This window comes from Terrapene carolina, unplaced genomic scaffold (genome assembly GCF_002925995.2).
Source record: "Terrapene carolina triunguis isolate 2854851 unplaced genomic scaffold, T_m_triunguis-2.0 Scaffold1018, whole genome shotgun sequence".
Classification (NCBI taxonomy): domain Eukaryota; kingdom Metazoa; phylum Chordata; order Testudines; family Emydidae; genus Terrapene; species Terrapene triunguis.
In genome coordinates, this window is record NW_020665369.1 from 498,997 (window position 1) to 517,261 (window position 18,265).

The 18,265-nt window shown below is 43.3% G+C and overlaps 1 protein-coding gene across 5 annotated transcripts in view; it reads right to left on the reverse strand.

The window, feature by feature from the left end:
* Positions 1-3,485: 3,485 nt before the first annotated feature.
* Positions 3,486-18,265, reverse strand: part of LOC112115903 (putative RNA-binding protein Luc7-like 2) — a 79,338-nt gene continuing 64,558 nt past the window's right edge. For 3 of the 5 annotated variants that reach the window (XM_026661350.2, XM_026661348.2, XM_026661349.2), the window contains 3 exons: positions 17,217-17,246; positions 16,067-16,255; positions 3,487-4,882 (listed from right to left, as the gene is read on the reverse strand). In XM_026661350.2, the coding sequence (XP_026517135.1) occupies positions 4,690-4,882; positions 16,067-16,255; positions 17,217-17,246 (412 nt within the window). In that variant the 3' untranslated portion in view covers positions 3,487-4,689. Of the gene's footprint in view, positions 4,883-16,066; positions 16,256-17,216; positions 17,247-18,265 lie in introns of all 5 variants that reach the window. The other 2 variants (XM_026661345.2, XM_026661346.2) reach the window with 1 other exon arrangement.

Below are 18,265 nucleotides of genomic sequence, written 5' to 3' on the forward strand. Positions count from 1 at the left end.
CTTCTTGCCTGGCATTCTCTGCTTCCATTTCTTTTATCTGTAATGATTTTAATTCTAAAAGTCTTGTGTTCTTTTTCTCTCTCCTGCCTGCAATATGCACAGCTCCAATTTCTTACTAGTTTCACTTTCACTCATTTTCCTGTTTTTCTGTCCCTAATGTCTTTTGCCCGAAATAAGCAAACAGAAAATAAACTGGTAAACTCTTTGACTGATCTCTAGCCACCACACTTAAATATGACTTAAAATCATCACTAGTGTATGAAGTGCAAATCTCACTCAGAACAACAAGCTGTGCATTTAATCCTGTACAACCATGCCACAGTGACTGGTTCCCCCCAGGGTGCCTCCTGGAACTGGAATACCACTGAGCTGTCTGACCCACCAGCCTGGGCTTCCTTTCACACTGTACTGCTGTGACAAGCTTCAAAGCCCTCCAGCCTGCACTTTCACCAGCATTCACACATGCAGCTGCAGTTACCCGCAGGCTCTCTAACCACCAGCTTCCCGGCCTAGGACCCCAGAGCAGTACCGTCCAGCCCTGGTCAAATCTGGCCAGTATATGGGTTTAATGCCCGGTCTGCCTCTCTCTCAATGTGAAGAGGACAATGCACACTTGTGGTAACCAAGCAGAGATTTTCCCCAAGCACTCCAGTCAAAGCTCACTGGTTTCGATTAAAACAAAAAAGTTTATTAACTACAAAAGATAGATTATAAGTGATAGCAAACAGATCAAAGCAGACTACCTAGCAATTGCAAACAAACAAAAAACGCAAACTAAGCTTAATATACTAAATAGATTGGATATGAATTAGCAGATTCTCACCCTGAGAAATGACACAAGCAGGTTGCAGATTCTTAAGGGGCAAGCTGCACTGGCTTTACAACTCCCCAGGTCTTTCATAAACAAGCTAGAAATCCCTTTAGCCTGGGTCCAGCACTTCCCTAAGTTCAGTCTTATTCCTCAGTTGTTTCCAGGAATCTTCTTGGGTGGGGAATGAAGAACCCCAGATGTCACTCTCTGCCTTATATAGCTTTAGCATATGGTGGAAACCCTTTGCTTCAAAGCTTGGTTCCCCGACCAGTTTGTGGAAAAATACAGATATCCCAAGATGGAGTCCAGAATCATGTGGCCTGAGGTCACGTGTCCTTGTAGAGTCATATCAGCCATTACTTACAGCATTCTCAGGAAGGCTCCCCAGGTGGGAGATAAGCTTCTCCTAAGGCCTATTGTTTTCCCTAATGGCTCATTGCCCTGAATAGGTCCTTCCCAACCAGCTATCTAGACTGAAAGCATCTTGTCTAGTGGGTGTTACCCAGGTGTAACTACATTTGAAGTACAGATACATAGTCAGTATTTATAACTTCAGATACAAAAATGATGCATGCATACAAATAAGAATTGTATTCAGCAAATCATAACTTTTTCAATGTCAGTTTACATGACTCATCGTGCACGCAATGCATCATAATTATGCCATCATATCATACTATCACTGTGAAGAATATGGGGTGCAGTATCACAGTAGGTTTCTGAGCTAGAGGGACAGATGTTGGTGATTTGTATTTACAGTGCACTTGGCAATATAGACAATTTCACAAAACATTCCTGGAGAAGGAAAATCATGCTCCAGATTTAAGAACGGTTTCATGGCATTGTAAAATTTGTCCACCAAAACTGCTGTAACATCTTCATAAGTTCCTGAAGGCACTGACCTAAAAAAAAAAAAAAAAAAAAAAGTACGGAATGTGCCACACAGGGTACAAAAACAAATTTCAGTTCCTTTTGAGCATCTATAAAGCTCCTACATATAGTTTAAAATGTAAATGTGCCCTGCTCATACCATCTATCTTAGGCTAAAATACTGGTAGAACTACACTGGTATACCTGGTTAGTACAGAGCAACAGTGCTGCCCGTTTCAGGATTGGAGTATAAACCAAATGGTACAGTAACCCAATGAAAAAGAAATACATGCCATAATAGTCACTAGGTAGGAGGGAGCAGAGACATGCCATATGTACGTGTTGCAAGGGCTCACATGTGCCCTTACCTGAGGGTACGAAGGACACACTGTGGAACTTTTTGAACGACAGTGTATTGCCACATCACTGTGTAGTTCAAGGGTGCAGAAATTCAAACTAGGACAAATATATATAAACATAACTTACATTTCTAAAGCACCTTTCATTGTGCAGGATCCCAAAAGGATCAGTCCCTGGAAAAATCATGGAGCAGGTCCTCAATCAGTTCTGAAGCACTCAGAGGAGAGGAGAGGAAAGTGATCAGGAACAGTCAGCATGGATTCACCAAGGGCAAGTCATGCCTGACTAACCTAATTGCCTTCTATGAGAAGACAACTGGGTCTGTGGATGAGGGGAAAGCAGTGGATGTGTTATTCCTTGACTTTAGCAAAGCTTTTGATATGGTCTCCCACAGTATTCTTGCCAGCAAGTTAAAGAAGTATGGGCTGGATGAATGGACTATAAAGTAGCTAGAAAGCTGGCTAGATCGTTGGGCTCAACGGGTAGTGATCAACGGCTCCATGTCTAGTTGGCAGCTGGTATCAAGTGGAGTGCCCCAAGGGTCGGTTCTGGGGCCGGTTTTGTTCAATATCTTCATTAATGAGCTGGAGGATGGCGCGGATTGCACCCTCAGCAAGTTTGCACATGACACTAAACTGGGAGGAGTGGTAGATACGCTGGAGGGTAGGGATAGGATACAGAGGGACCCAGACAAATTAGAGGATTTGGCCAAAAGAAATCGCATGAGGTTCAACAAGGACAAGTGGAGAGTCCTGCACTTAGGACGGAAGAATCCCATGCAATGCTACAGACTAGGAACCGAGCGGCTAGTGGACGAGAAGCTGGATATGAGTCAACAGTGTGCCCTTGTTGCCAAGAAGGCTAACGGCATTTTGGGCTGAATAAGTAGGAGCATTGCCAGAAGATCGAGGGACGTGATCATTCCCCTCTATTCGGCATTGGTGAGGCCTCATCTGGAGTACTGTGTCCAGTTTTGGGCCCCACACTACAAGGAGGTGGAAAAATTGGAAAGAGTCCAGCAGAGGGCAACACAAATTATTAGGGGGCTGGAGCACATGACTTATGAGGAGAGGCTGAGGGAACTGGGATTTAGTCTGCAGAAGAGAAGAATGAGGGGGGATCTGATAGCTGCTTTCAACTACTGAAAGGGGGTTCCAAAGAGGATGGATCTAGACTGTTCACAGTGATACCAGATGACACAACAAGGAGTAATGGTCTCAAGTTGCAGTGGGGAGGTTTAGGTTGGATATTAAGAAAAAACTTTTTCACTAGGAGGGTGGTGAAGCACTGGAATGGGTTACCTAGGGAGGTGGTGGAATCTCCTTCCTTAGAGATTTTAAGGTCAGGCTTGACAAAGCCCTGGCTGGGATGATTTAGTTGGGGATTGGTCCTGCTTTGAGCAGGGGGTTGGACTAGATGACCTCCTGAGGTCCCTTCCAACCCTGATATTCTATGATTCTATAATCCCTTTATAAGGAATCATTCACTCTCAACTGAAACGCAACTGCCTCTGGGGTGGAACATGGATCACATTCTGTGTCAGCAATACAATGTTCATTTTTAGGAGAAGAAAGTAAAGACTAACTTTTCTAAGTTGAAGCTGCTAAAGGTATACATGGTAACAGCCAGGACACTATGATTTTAAGAGCTTTTGTCTCTTCATGATCTTGGAGTAGCCATGGTCTGTTTTAGGTCTCATCAGAAAGACAGAACTTCCAGTTGTAGAGTTGTGTATTTAAAACATTTTCCTCCAAATGAGAAAGTTCTGTACTGTTTCTTCTCATACAACTGACCTAACTAAAGAACATACACAAATAATTAGCCACATTCACCTTGAGACACCAAGGTGCTCAATGTTAACTTACCGGACAATGCAGTTTATTTTTTAATTTTTTTATTTTATTTATTTTTACAATTAAGGATGTACAGCCTACATCCCACAAGAAAAAGCAGAAAAAGTCCTTATGGAAAAAAACCCAAATATACTGAACACATACCAAATGGTACAGAGAGATGGGACTGGCTTGGATTTCAAAATTTCAATAAAATAAAAAAAAGATGTAATGCAACAGCTGTTCAATTCCCCAGTCTAAATAGGCACTGTAAAAAACGACATTTCAGCTTTCTCTGGCACATATTCCAGCCTAAATGCTCTGACTGTAACCAACTCCTAGGTTCCCATACAATCATTGGGAAACAACCTTAGAATAAAAGTTTAGTACCCACCCGCCCTCTTAAAAAAGCCTTCAATGCTGCTGTTTGGACTGGACCAGAATTAGAGAATTTTATAAAGGTTTGAGAGCACCCAAGGCAAGTACTGCAATATAATTTGTCACTATTTAACTTGCTTTGGAAAGGAGAGTAAAACAGTGAGATCTGCACCTTGGTAAATAAAACTGTCATCCTGGATAAAGAGAAATCGTTCAGAGACGTTTTACAGCTTGGTCAAAGTCAAGGACACAGCTTTAGGCATCATCAATTGAAGGGGTTCAATTCAGACTTAGTTATAACCACTTTTATATACTGTACATCTACCCTAGCTGGATCAGTGTCTGGAACTGCTCACTGGTGTCCCTTTGAACAACTGTAAACTAAACCATAGTATGCAACTCCATAGGAAGCTAGAGGATCCGGTGACTGTACAGCAGTTATATCTCCCCTGCTTCGCGCTCCTCTGAGCTCCTCCGGTCTTCTGATCGGCCATTAGCACTTTCATATGAACGTTTCCTGTCTTTGTTATCTCGGGGTGACCTCTCTCTTGAGCTCCTGTCTTTGTCACGCGATGTTCTGTCATGATCTCTTGATCGTTCTTTGTCTCTGGAAGATCTTTCTTTTGAGGATCTGAAAAGTGCAATACATTTGAGAACCCAAATTAGTCATGAATCTGTTGCTGCCACAAAGAAAACGTTTTGTTAAAATTTTGTATTTATATCTTTCACAGACATACCCAGTTTGGTTCCATATAGACAAATACATGAGAAGCCATCAGGAGAGACAGACCCCCATATCCAATTTCAAAACAGACTAGCAGAGGCAGCATTTTTGAAGTACATTTATTATGGAGCTAAGCTTAAGGTTGGAACTCGCTTTTCATTAATCCTGATTTTGACCCCTTCCCCTGAAACTTTCATCAATAAAAGTTTCTGCCTGAATTTTCTCATGTGTGGTCTTTAGTCCAAGGAGAATTTTCTGGCATACTTTGAGGTTGATAACACAGAGCAATTTTAAAGTGAGTTTGAGATATGAAAGGTTTTTCCTTTTCTTCTTTTTACATACAGAAAGCAAACTACTGAAGTCTTCTAGTTTTTGGAATGCCATCCCTCAAGAACAGCTTCGTTTACAGACTCCAGAGTTGTTTTATTCATTGGTCCTCTCATGAAAATTAGCATTTTTGAGTAATTTTAGGAAAGCTGCATGCTTTATTTTATTTTTTAGATGCTTAACTATGATTATTTGAACTTCCAAGAACTCTGCCAGACAGCCACAGGAATTTTCTACTGCAGATTTGTGATATAGCTTTAGTCAAGTAAAAATCTCTCTCTCATATTCCCAGCCCTGTATAAGGGGTTAATACTTACTCCCCTTTGTAAAGCACTTCGACTCTATAGATTAAAAGGCTCTTTGTAAGTGATATTGGAAAGCTTCAGTGGTACTGTTATAAAAACCTAAATGATGGAAAGGGAAATTATTATAGTGGTCAAGAAATTCTGTGTACTTAAAACTAGTATAGGGAATTGCCCTGTCTCCACTAATAGAATGGTGTTGAGAGTTTGTATTAGTGTCTATTATCTTAACTCTTCAAAGGACAAGACTGTAAGAAAGAAGATCTACAATCTGTTATCAAGTTTTGATGCAGAATTCCTTTTTGAGCTTGGACAAGTCACAACCTCAGTTCCCCCGCCTGTAAAATGGAGATTACTCTACAGGAGTTTTTTGAAGCTTAAATATTTAAAACACATCTCAAGGCCCTCAGATGGAGGGTCATATAGAAGTACCTAGTATCAATCACACAGAGTAACAAACTACAGACCAAAGAATTAAGAACAGATAAGACTTGTTACAACCTGGCCCAGTTACCACCTTGTATGGTTAGTCTGTTGTGAGTGGATCCAATCACCACATCCCACTGCAGTTCCAAATCAACTGGGTCTGGATAGAATCTAGTCACTGTCTCTAGCTCTGGGACTACGGATACACATTCAGGTTCAGACCTGTTTGACACTCTACCTTGTGACTTAGGGTGCCACGTCCCAGAGACCTTACACCCCAAAATCAGTGTGAGCCCTACTGTGCACCCCACCCCCCAAGTTGCTCCCCAGAGCTCCACCAAGCCAGTGGGAACTTGGCTTCTAGTTCAACCCCTCTGGGGACAACCTTGCAGGAAAGCATGGAAATGAAGGTTACTTACCTGTAGCTGGACCAGATGAGCCTCTGGATATTCACACTATGGGAATCATGGCACCTGTGCTGTGAGCTTTCAGTACCTTCTGGAAAGCAGTGCCTGTTGAGGCCATTCACTCCTCTCTCCTCCACCCACCCTGGAGAGTTTTGAGGGTAGAAAGGGAAAGTGGTCCTAACTGCTCTCCAGTTCTTTCGACTACTTTGGGAATTCTTAACCTGAGCCATTCCAGAAGTAGGGAGAGAGGGAGGGAGGGAGTGAGAGAGAATATGCAGAGACTCATCTAGAAGAATTCTGGTTACAGGTAAATAACCTTCATTTCTTCTGAGTGGCATCTATACATTCCTGCTTGTGGGAGTTTAGTAAGCAGTTCAACCTTCAAGAAGGTAGGCTGAGGAGTTCTAGGTAAACAAGGTCAACAGAACACTTAAAACAAGCATTAGTTCTGCATAGAGTGAACAGAAGTGACTAAACTTCTTGCTTTCTCAAAAAACTAAAACAAAAACAAAAAACCCCTCTGGTTACTAACCTTTCTGTAACTGTTGTTCTTAGAGAGGTGTTGCACATGTCCATTGCAATTTAGGTATGTGCACACCCTGAGCACAGTTGCCGGAATTTTTTCCCCTAGTGGTATCCATCAAGTTGGTTCCAAGCACTCTCTGGTGTTGTGCACTCATACCATTGGTATAAAGGGCCCTGCCGATCCTGCTCCCCTTAAGTTTCTTCTTACCAACTGACTCTGATGAAAGGGGACTGACGGTGGGTTTTGGAATGGACTTGTGCAACACCTCTTGGAGAACAACAATTACAGAAAGGTTAATAACTTTTTTTTTTCTCCTTCAGGTGCTTGCACATGTCCATTCCAATTTAGGTGACTCACAAGCAGTTGTACAGGAGATGGGCTTGTAGTTCAAGGACAGGCTGACTGCAAGACTGCACACCCGAAGTTGGTGTTGTCTCTAGCTAGGCGGGTGATGACATTTGGTGAAGACCGGTGTGGCGGCTGACAGGCTGAACGGAAGAAGCGCAAACTGGTAATGAACTTGGTTCATGACAAATCTTAGGAACCTTCTGTGGCCTTGGAAGATTGATATGTGGAAGTATGCATCCATTAGATGGAGGACAGCATACCACTCCCAGTGAGTAAACGATGGAAACCAACGAGAGCACGTGAAATTTAAGTTCTTGAGATAGTGGTTGAGATGATGCAGATCTAGTATTGGCCTGAGACCCTTGGCTCCCAGAATTAGGAAGTAACAGGAATACAACCCCTTTCCTCTTAAGTGGAATGGAATCTCTTTCACAGCTCCCACCCAAAGGAGGGACTGAACTTTTTCTAAGAGTTGCTTGTGAGAAGGGTCCCTGAAGATGGATGGGAGGGTGGGGGTGGGGCAGACAAAAATTGGATAGTGTATCCCATTTCTACTGTGCTTAGAACCCAACGATCTGAGGTAAGGTGGGTCCAGGCACTGAGGAAGCAGGAGAGTCAGTTGGAAAACAAGGAGAAAATTGCCTAAGCAATGAGGAATTCCAGCAACCATCACAGGCAGAAAGAAGGAATGGAGGTGAAGTGGGGTCGGTAGGACCCTTCACATCGACGGTATGAGTAGAGCCCTGTAAATCCGCTGATATTCACTTTATATTTACATCTGCGGATGTGGATATCCGCAGATCATTTTTGCAGATTGCAGATGGATGCGAATACTAATTTTGTATCCACGCAGGGCTCTAGCTATGAGCGTGCAACACCACAGGGTGCTAGAGCTGACCCAACATATGCCACAAAGGGGAAAAATTCTGGCAACTGTAGTCAGGGCATGCACACACCTAAACTGGAATGGACATGTGTAAGCACTCGAAGTAGTCTTAATGACCCATTTGCTAAAAACCCCAAAATATAACAAAACCACATATATAGGTACAGTAACAGTCATGAAACATGATGTGATGATGACAGTGTGAAGGTATGCCATGGATGCTGCCTTTGTCCTGGATGAGGGCTGACAGTTCCAGGAGACTGAAGCCATGTCAGGTGAGAATTGTGAAACAATGCATTTTACATGGACAATCTTTGGACCATGAGGGCCTGACTCCTCTTATATCAGCTCCATCTCTCCAAGGGCTTGAAGATCTTATAGATAAGCTTTGGCCCCATATAAATAATGGCAACGTTTTCTGAATATACAAAGTATGATACCAAAAGCTAATTGACTTTGTTTGCAGCAAGAGACATTTAGATTATAGTTAGAAAGCTTTTCCTAATATCCAATGTTAGTAAAGCACTGGGACAGGTTATCTAGGAGCCTGTGAAATCCATATAAATTGAGGGTTTTAAGAACTGGTTAGACAAACATCTGTCAGGGATGTTGCAGTATATTTAATCCTTCCTCAGCATGGGGGGGTGGACGTCCTACATTTTTATAATTCTTCATTGAACGTAAATGAGGCTTAGGGACATATAGACATGCAAGTAGTCAGAGTAAGATGGAAAGCCCAGGCATCTCAATTAGGATAGACATGAGGGCAGGACCACCTGTTCTGTAAGAATGAAACTTAAAAGGCGATAGTACAGATAGTCATTAGGCTTGTATCTCAGAAACTATCAAGAATAGTATCTTCATAGAGATACAGTCCAGAGAACATCTGACCAATGTTTAAATGGAAACCTCTGAGCTTAATGAGAAAAAAAGTTCCCATCTAGCATGTCCTGTGTGATTGTAACACCCTAGGGTGAGACAAATGAACCTATTCTTCTGCAGCATTAGCAGTACATCCTAAGCATTACAATGGAGAATTTAGTCTACTTTAATGCAGCTCTTAACCGCAAAATAACTACCCCAAGCAGCTCTAGAGGTACACAGAGCAACCCTGTCACAGAGAAAGTTATTACTAAGCGAAGAAAGGCTGTTAATGTGTATCAGATGTTGGAATAGAGATGACAACCAGATGTCCTTTGGCAGGAGTTTCTTCTTAAAACGAACAAACAAAAAACAAACAACTATCCCAAATGCAATAGTCTAAAACAACAGTCAAGGAAGCCTTATCAAGTTCACCAATTTAGGAACTGTTCAGATGGGGAACTGAAAGAGCTTCATAGAGTAAAGGTAAAGAATCAGTCAATACATCTTCTTTCCCTGGTAGATGAGACATAGGACCAATCCAATGAAGGTATTGGACTTTGGAACAGGAAATTTCCCTGTAAGAACTGGTTAGAGCAAATTCCTCTTCAGTGGTGTGACAGATACATTAATGTAATGCTGTCCATCGTAATTTAGACAGATTTGCATTTGATGGCGGGGAGAAGAGCCTGGCTGGTCAGGGTAATCTTTCACTCAGCTGCTGTATCTTTACATGGAGCTACATCTTCCACCAAGATCACAAACCTGGGAGTGGATGGAGATGAAGGTGAAGATTCCTTTCCACCCTCTAGGATTATTACTGCACACAGCCGGAAGATAAAGAATTCCATGGAGAGCATGCTCTTCCCCCCATCTTATGAAATCTTGCATCTGGAAGATACTGAGGCATTGTAGCTGAGGAGTTCCTAGAAAAGGTTGTAGAACCCTGAAGATTCTGCTGAAGTCTCAGACATAACCTGGTATTAAAGCTATCAAGTAACTGCATAGATAAGGAACCTGCCAACTGCAGACAAGCTTACAGGTCTGGAATATATCAAGGCTTTAGTGACCACAAATCTTCTAAATGAGTATGAAAGTTGTGCAAACTACTAGGGAAGAACCATCTAGACACATGGAGGATCAAGTCTATATAGAGACAAACACCCAAACATTCAAGAGTCATGACAGCCAGGCAATGCTTGTTGCCGTAGAAATGGCAATCGGAAAGGTACAGCTTTACTGATAGAGATCTTCTTTGACTCCAGTAAGAAATATGTATAAAGAAATAAAAATGCAACAATTGCATAGAAAGGGGGGTAAGTCGAACATTTCTGGAAATTAAAAAGAGCTCTTTCTCTGGAACTCAGAAGTATGATGTCCCTCAGGATATTAGTACAACCAGCAAGCAGTCTGCTCCATGCCATGTAGTCCTGTTACCACACTGTATGATAGGTGGCAAACCTCATTCACACTGTGCCCAGGAAATAAACCTTAAATGCTGCAAAAGTGTAGGCAATGAATGTTTCAACCCTTACGTTCAAATTGTCCTTCCAAATTGGAAAGAACAGAAGCTAGGTTTACTGAGACCTGAAATGCGGGTCAACTGCTCCATTGGACCAGAGTACTCTATTAGAGCCAAGGAAGGCTTAGTAAAGCTAAGTATTGGTGCCTATCCGTGTTTCTACTACTCATGGGGGGGAGGAGTAATGTCACTGGTAGCCAATCCCAGACACTGTACTCCTTCCTCATTTAGAACCAGAAGCTAGGTATACAGAGCCCAATATTATTCTAATAAAATTTTCTCTTGCGAGAGGTCATGTTGATTGATCCATGTGTCTATTTAGGTCTGCTCTAGAACAGTGGTACACGTACCCCTGGGGATACGCATAGGTCTTCCAAAGGGTACATCAACTCATCTAGATATCTGCCTAGTTTTACAACAGGCTACGTAAAAAGCACTAGCAAAATCAGTACAAACTAAAATTTCATATAATGACTTGTTTATATCGCTCTATACACTAAAATGTAAGTACAATATTTCTATTCCATGGTAAAAATGAGAAAGTAAGCAATTTTTCAGTAACAGCATGTTGTGACACATTTGTATTTTTATGTCAGATTTTGTAAGCAAGTACTTTTCAAATGAGGTGAAAATTGGGGGTAAACAAAACAAATCAGATTCCTGAAAGGGTACAGTAGTCTGGAAAGGTTAAGAGCCACTGATCTAGGAGATATCAGAGTGGGCCTCAAAGCCCATCATACACATCTCTAAATCTAAATAGGTCCTACAGCACTGTATCTTCTCTGCAGAACCTTGGCAACATGCTTTTTAGTTCCCTGTGTGGGAAGGACTTCAGTATATTTTTTGCCTTTGCATTTAGGGCTACAAAGAGGGTTGGAAGCCAAAAGGCAAACCTTTCTGGATCAGATTTCTCTGACACTGTAACCTCTCTCTCCTACAAAGGCTGCACAGCAGAGAAATCTTTGGATCCTTGAAATATCTCAGAATCAATAGAACTTTAGTGGGTATAGACCCTCGCATCTGAAGGGAGTCTCTCATCCAGATCTCAGCATCTGTATCTTGCAAACCTGGCTCTGGACCGCTGAATTTGATGGAGCATCAGAAAGAGAAACACCCTCTCCTTGGGAAACAGCCATGCAGGGCACTGAGTGTGTGCATCTGAAAATGGCCAAACAGGAAGCACAATGTTTAAAACACTATCCCTGTAACAGAGATCCACCATCCTGGATCTGATCAGAATCTTGTTCTTCCCCACCTTTCCAGTGTTGTGAGGGCTTCCACGCTGAATTTGTTTCCTCAAGCCACTATATTGGGTACAGAATCAATAAGGCAAGTAGTTCTGCAAAGATCATGGTGTTGGAATTTCAGTACCACGGTCTTAGTGGTGCAGAGCCACTAAACAAATGACACTCAATAGTCAAAGATGTCCGATTCTCATGCTGGCTACATCCCAGGCAATTTGATCTCTTCTTGGCAACCATGCTTGGCAGTTACTCATTTCTGGCTGTTGAATCTGGATCCATGTTATCACTCAGGATCCATGTTGGTTCTGGCTCTGGATACATACTTGCCAGGCACTCATCTATGCTTAGCTGTAAAATTTTGATTTTTTCCCCCTTTTGTAGCCTGGACCCATGCTTTGCTGCAGCCCCAGATCTCGGATTTTGCAGCTCCAGATCCTGGCTCTGCTGAACATGATCCTTTGGAAACCAGATCCAGTGGCCAGAGAGCCCCTTTAGGCACATTAGGTCTCCTAGGTCAACCTGGACAGACCCTGGAACCAGATGCCCAAGCTGATGCTAGGACTTACAAATGGCCAGACTTAGTTGACTGAGCCTGAGGAGCCTCCCCGTCAGCTGGGTGGTGTGAAATGGCCCAACCCACTCCTCTGTCAGTCCAGACAAAGCCAGTGTCAGACAAGCATCTGCTCTCCTCTTTTAAAAGAAAAATCTCACAAACTAACTATAAACACTTAAAGCACTTGAGACAGAGATCTTTGAAAACGACAAAGTCTTAAGATTCAACTTCCCTATGTCTGATCTCTCCCCTTTTGTGAGTTTAAGGTTTGCCAGCATTTCAGGCTGGGCAGCGTCCATCCTGCCCACCCCACCCCTGCAAGTTCTCCTTTGCATGGTGATGGTTGGGCCCTAGCACAGAACAGTACCCCACTCTTCAGTTGCTGTCGCTCTGCCAAATGCTCCTCTGGGAAACTCCAGCCCCTTCCACAAGTCATGCCTGTCCCCCTTGTTTAGAAAAAACCATTCATCCATGAGGATGTGCCAGTAGTTGAGTCATTCAAAAAATCAACAGTTCGCCGCTCTGTCAATCAGCCATTCCATGACTTCCAATCCATCCGTGTTGATGAGTTGTATCTTCTTAGCCTTCTTCTTCCTGTCTTTCTTCTACTTTCTTCTACTGAGGTGTTTGATTAGCTCCTTGCTTCACACTTCCCCACCTTCTCCTCTTTTGCCCCTCCTATCACAAGGCCCGTCCTGCCAATCCACAGCCCTGGCTCACCCCTGACATCCAGTTCCTCAGCTCCTGCTCACACACTGCAGAACATCTCTGGAGGAAATTCAGTGACCAGGCTGACTTCCTCTGCTACAAATTCATTCTCCCCTCCTTCTGTTCTGCCAGTTTCCCTACTAAGCAACTCCACTTCCCACATTAATTGAATCCTACACCCAAAACCCCACCCATCTTTTTGCCAACTTTGACTGACTCCTCAAAACTTCCCCTCCTCCTGCCTCCACCTCTCTCCCCACACAGGATCTCAGACTTCTCTCAAGAGAAAACTGACAAGATACAACATATGAACTTCCCCCTCCCTTTACCTTGGCTTCCCTTTCCTGTCCTACACTTCTCACCTCCTTCCCCTTTGTCACAGAAGTTTCTAGTCTGCTCTCCTCCTGTAACCTCTCCACTTGTCACTGTGATCCCATCCCACACCCTTATCTCACTCATACCCACTCTTATGCCTTTCCTTACTTTTCCCCCTCAACCTCTGGCTCTCCTCTTACTCTGTCTCATCACAATACAAGCATGCTTTAGTCTCTGCCATCTTAAAAACACCACCCTTAATTCCACTTGCCTCTTCAACTATCACCCCATCTCCCTTTCATCTCTAAGCTATTTGGGGACACAGTCTACAATTTCTGTCTGGAGTTCCTCTTGTCCAATTCAGTCCAATACCTTCTCCGATCTGGTTTCTATCCCCTTGCACTCCACTGAAACCACTCTAGCCATTCCTCCTAAAGCTCAGAACCAGTACTCCATCCTCCTGCTTGACCTGTCAGCCTTCTGTGACAACACACCACATTTCACTTCTTGAAATCATGCCCTCCCTTGGCTTCCATAACTCACTCTCTTCATACCCCTCTTCTATACCTTTAACTACTACTTCAACACGTACATCAGATATTCCTCACCTCCCCCGACCCCCAACTTTATGAAGATTCCACAGGGCTCTGACCTTTGTGCCCTCTCTTCTCCCTCTACACCTTATCTTTGTGGGGGAGGGATAGCTCAGTGGTTTGAACACTGGCCTGCTAAACCCAAGGTTGTGAGTTCAATCCTTGAGGGGGCCACTTAGGGATCTGGGGCAAAAATCAGTACTAGGTCCTGCTAGTGAAGGCAGGGGGCTGGACTCTATGACCTTTCAAGGTCTCTTCCAGATAAGATATCTCCATTAATTAATTACTTAATTAAAATTTAATTTTTGTAATCTCATTTGCAAACATAAATTCAACTACTATCATGATGCTGATGATTCACAGATCTCTCTCTCTATTCCAGACCTATCTCCTTCTATACAAATTACTATCTAATCTTGTCTCTCTGACATCTCCTTGAGTGTGTCTAGCTGTCAGCTCAAATACAACATAGCTAAAACAAAACTCCTATTTTTCTTCTCACCAAGACTTCCTCACTGCCTCCTTTCTTGATCTCTGTGGACACCACCACAATCCTGCCCGTCACTCAGGCCTATAATCTGGGTATCATTTTTGATTCAGACCTCTCCTTAGGTCCTCAAATCTAGGCTAAGTCTTGCAGATTCTTTGTGTGTAACATCTAAAATATTGCCTTTCTTATCCATCCACACAGCTCAAACTCCCATCCAAGCTCTCATCTTGTGTCCCAATTACTGCAACATCATTTTCTCTACTCTTGACAATACAGTTTTGCCTTGATTATCTATTCAGAATACTGCTGCAAAGATCATTTTCCTAGTCTGTTGCTTTGACCACATTCTTTGCAACCCTCCACTGGCTCCCCTTTCTCTACCACAACATACAGAAGTTGCTTTTAAGGATGGTCTATTCCCACCATACCTAACATCTCTCATTAGAGAATGAGATGCTGATCCTCACCTACAAGTGGCCCAAGATGCCAGCCTCCATCGCCCACTTGTTAAATTTTCTAATAGGCATCTTTGTGCTTTCACCCACATGTTTGGAAGAAGCTCCCCATACTCTTCCTCAAAATCATCTCATTATCCTCCTTCAAAACCCTCCTCTTAGCACTGCTTTGCCACGATGCCTACAAAAAAAATTAACAGTGGTTTGGCTGCTCATGTGCTGAGACCACTGCTTATCAAGCTGACAGATACTGTCTCACTGCTTCCTTGTGCTCTTGTCTTTCTGTATCCATCTGTTGTCTCCTGTCGTATACCAGACTGTAAGCTCTTGAGGCAGTAGCTGGGGGTTTTTTGTTCTGTGTTTGGACAATGCCTAGCACAATGGGGTCCTAGTCCACAACCAGGGCTCCGAGATGCTACAGTAATACAAACAATCACAACAGATGGTTCTCAGCAATAGTCCTTCAATGAGCTATCAAATACCTTTCCCAGGCAGGAAAGCTGTCTGGAATGCAGTACAATAGGTTGTCTTCAGGAACATTCAGGCTTATTTTCACTCACAGTACAGCACAGGGTTCACAATTTGACAAATATGTTGCACTTTGTCACAGCAGTTTCCCCCGCATCAAAACAAACAAAAAGGTAACCCTGTTTCTGTATCAGCGCTCATGCTAAAACAATGACTGAAATCTGGAAATGCCCCACAAGGTGTTTAAAATTACTAAGGGTATGTCTACACTACCTGCCAGATCAGCAGGCAGCGATCAATCCAGTGGGCGTCGATTTATCGCGTCTAGTCTAGACGCGATAAATCGACCCCCAAGTGCTCTCCCATCAACTCCTGTACTCCACCGCCGTGAGAGGCGCAGGCGGAGTTGACGGGGGAGCGGCAACAGTTGACTCACTGCGGTGAAGACACCATGGTAAGTCAATCTAAGTACGTCGACTTCAGCTACGTTATTCATGTAGCTGAAGTTGCGTAACTTAGATCGATCCCCCCCCAGTGTAGACCAGGCCTGAGTGTTCTTGGTAAACAATTACATTTCTACCCTGTTTCTGGAAACAGTTACAACTGTTTTCAGATCAGTGTATCAGGGACGGGAAACTATTTCAGAAGGCCAACATTTACCTTTTTTTGCGTTCTCTGCTCCTGTCCCTGGAACTATGCCTGCTTCTCTGATGGCTGCGGCTCCTGCTGCGGCTGCTGGAGCGAGACCTGTGATGGTGGCGTTTCTCACGGGATTTGGAGCGAGTTCTTCTCTTTCGTTCCCGGGAGGCAGAGCGAGACCGATGTCTGCGGCGATCTCGAGACCTAGATCTGGAAACAGAAAGGATTTATGGTGAATGAGGCAGTCAGCTGCTCTACCAATATACCAATATTTAGTGCTTTGTACATGGTAGCGGGTCTGTACGGAGATCAGTTTCCAATTATCACAGCTATTATATATTTCTCAGAGACTGGCCTGAAGGAGGAAAGTGATGGGGGAATCCTCCAAATTCCCGTGACTAGTCCAACAAAATTTAGAGCTGATGAAGGTAAGACTCTGCATGTTTGGTGCTTTGCCACTACCCTTCAAAGAAATCAAAGTGCTTATTTAACAGAGTCTATTTAACAAACAAAGTTACAGAATGTTGATGTTATGAAAGATGCAGTGACAATGAGCCTCTGGCAGGTGCTTTATGTTGCAGTTGTCTATGAAGCCTTCTATTTAAGACCTGATATGCACCAGATACCACTGAAGTATTAAAACAAGAGCTATATTCTTGTTTAAGGCCATTAACATAAGACTATATTTGCAGGCTCTCAAACCTCTGAAGATTTATTATTACAAATTATTTCCTACTGAAAGGCTAGCAAACGAGTGGCTTCCAACTGAAGCTTAAGAGGCAAAGTGCATTGCCTAAGTACTGACACCTCTGGATGGGTCACCTGTGGAGCCTGAACCTGGGACCTCAGGGTCTAAAAGCACAAGTGTCTATTGCTTAAGCTAAAGGACCTGGGCCATTAGCTTGCAAGCAGTCACAGACTCAAGCCTTTCGACATATTCTAACTACTACCAGAGGACAAAAAAACATTGTGTTGGCCATGGGCGAACACATGTGCATACGCAGTCCAATACCACAGTGATAAATCTGTTGAGAATGGCCATCCTCTATGATGCTTTGGTGCTAAACAAGGACGCTGCAGTCTAGTAATGCTTGACAATGAAATTTATAAAGGTTCTAGCTTTTAAAAGCTTGGCTTCACTACTAGTGCCCCTTTCCTGCAGATTACATACCTTCTGGGATTCTTGCTATGGGATCTGGACCTGAAACAAATGGAAAATGGTGAATAGTTTTTGTTATACAAACAAATATTCACAATTAGAAAATGCAGATTACAATGAGAACAAGCTAAAGTAATTGATTACTTACCACGGGGTCGGCAACCTTCGGCACGCGGCCCATCAGGGTGATCCGCTGGCGGGCCACAAGACATTTTGTTTACGTTGACCGTCCACAGGCACGACCCCCCCGCAGCTCCCAGTGACCCTGGTTCACCATTCCCGGCCAATGGGAGCTGCAGGAAGTGGCGGTGAGCACGTCCCTGCAGCCTGCCGCAGCTCCCATTGGCCAGGAATGGCAAACAGTGGCCACTGGGAGCTGCGGGGGCCCGTGCCTATGGACGGTCAACGTAAACAAAATGTCTCGCGGCCCGCAAGCGGATTACCCTGATGGGCGTGCCGAAGGTTGCCAACCCGACTTACCATTACATTTCTTATTCTGTGAAACAGTTAAGATAAAGGCCCTATTAAAATGTGAGTTACAGTCTCTTTAGAGCAAGATTTCCCAATGCTACATTGATCTGACTGTTTAAATGCTTCTTCTCTCTTTTCTTCCTGGATATAGCATACCACAAAAATTCCCTATTTTATTTAAACTCTCTTGTTTTTTATGAAGACCTTAGAGAGTTAAGGAAAATACTGACCCTCTGTTCTTCTGATGCACAGAACACCTGATTTTATGGGGGATTTCACAGCTGACATGTGAGCTCATCAACATTGCTGTAGAAAGTCACTGTGGACTTCTTAAGTCCACAACAAAATGCATGCAAACAGCAGTTTAAACAAGTCTGCGTGTGAATTCCTAGAAACAGTGATTGTGTATTTCACTGAGAAGATTCAGGACCACTCCTAAAGGGCCAATCATATACTCAACCTCTTTTTTAGGTCTAATTTGAGTATTTCAGGTACTTCCCAATCTATCTATGCAGGTTATTTTCCCTAAAAGACACCAAACGTATAATTTACTTGTTAATTCTCAGAGAAAATTACATGTCTGAAATCAC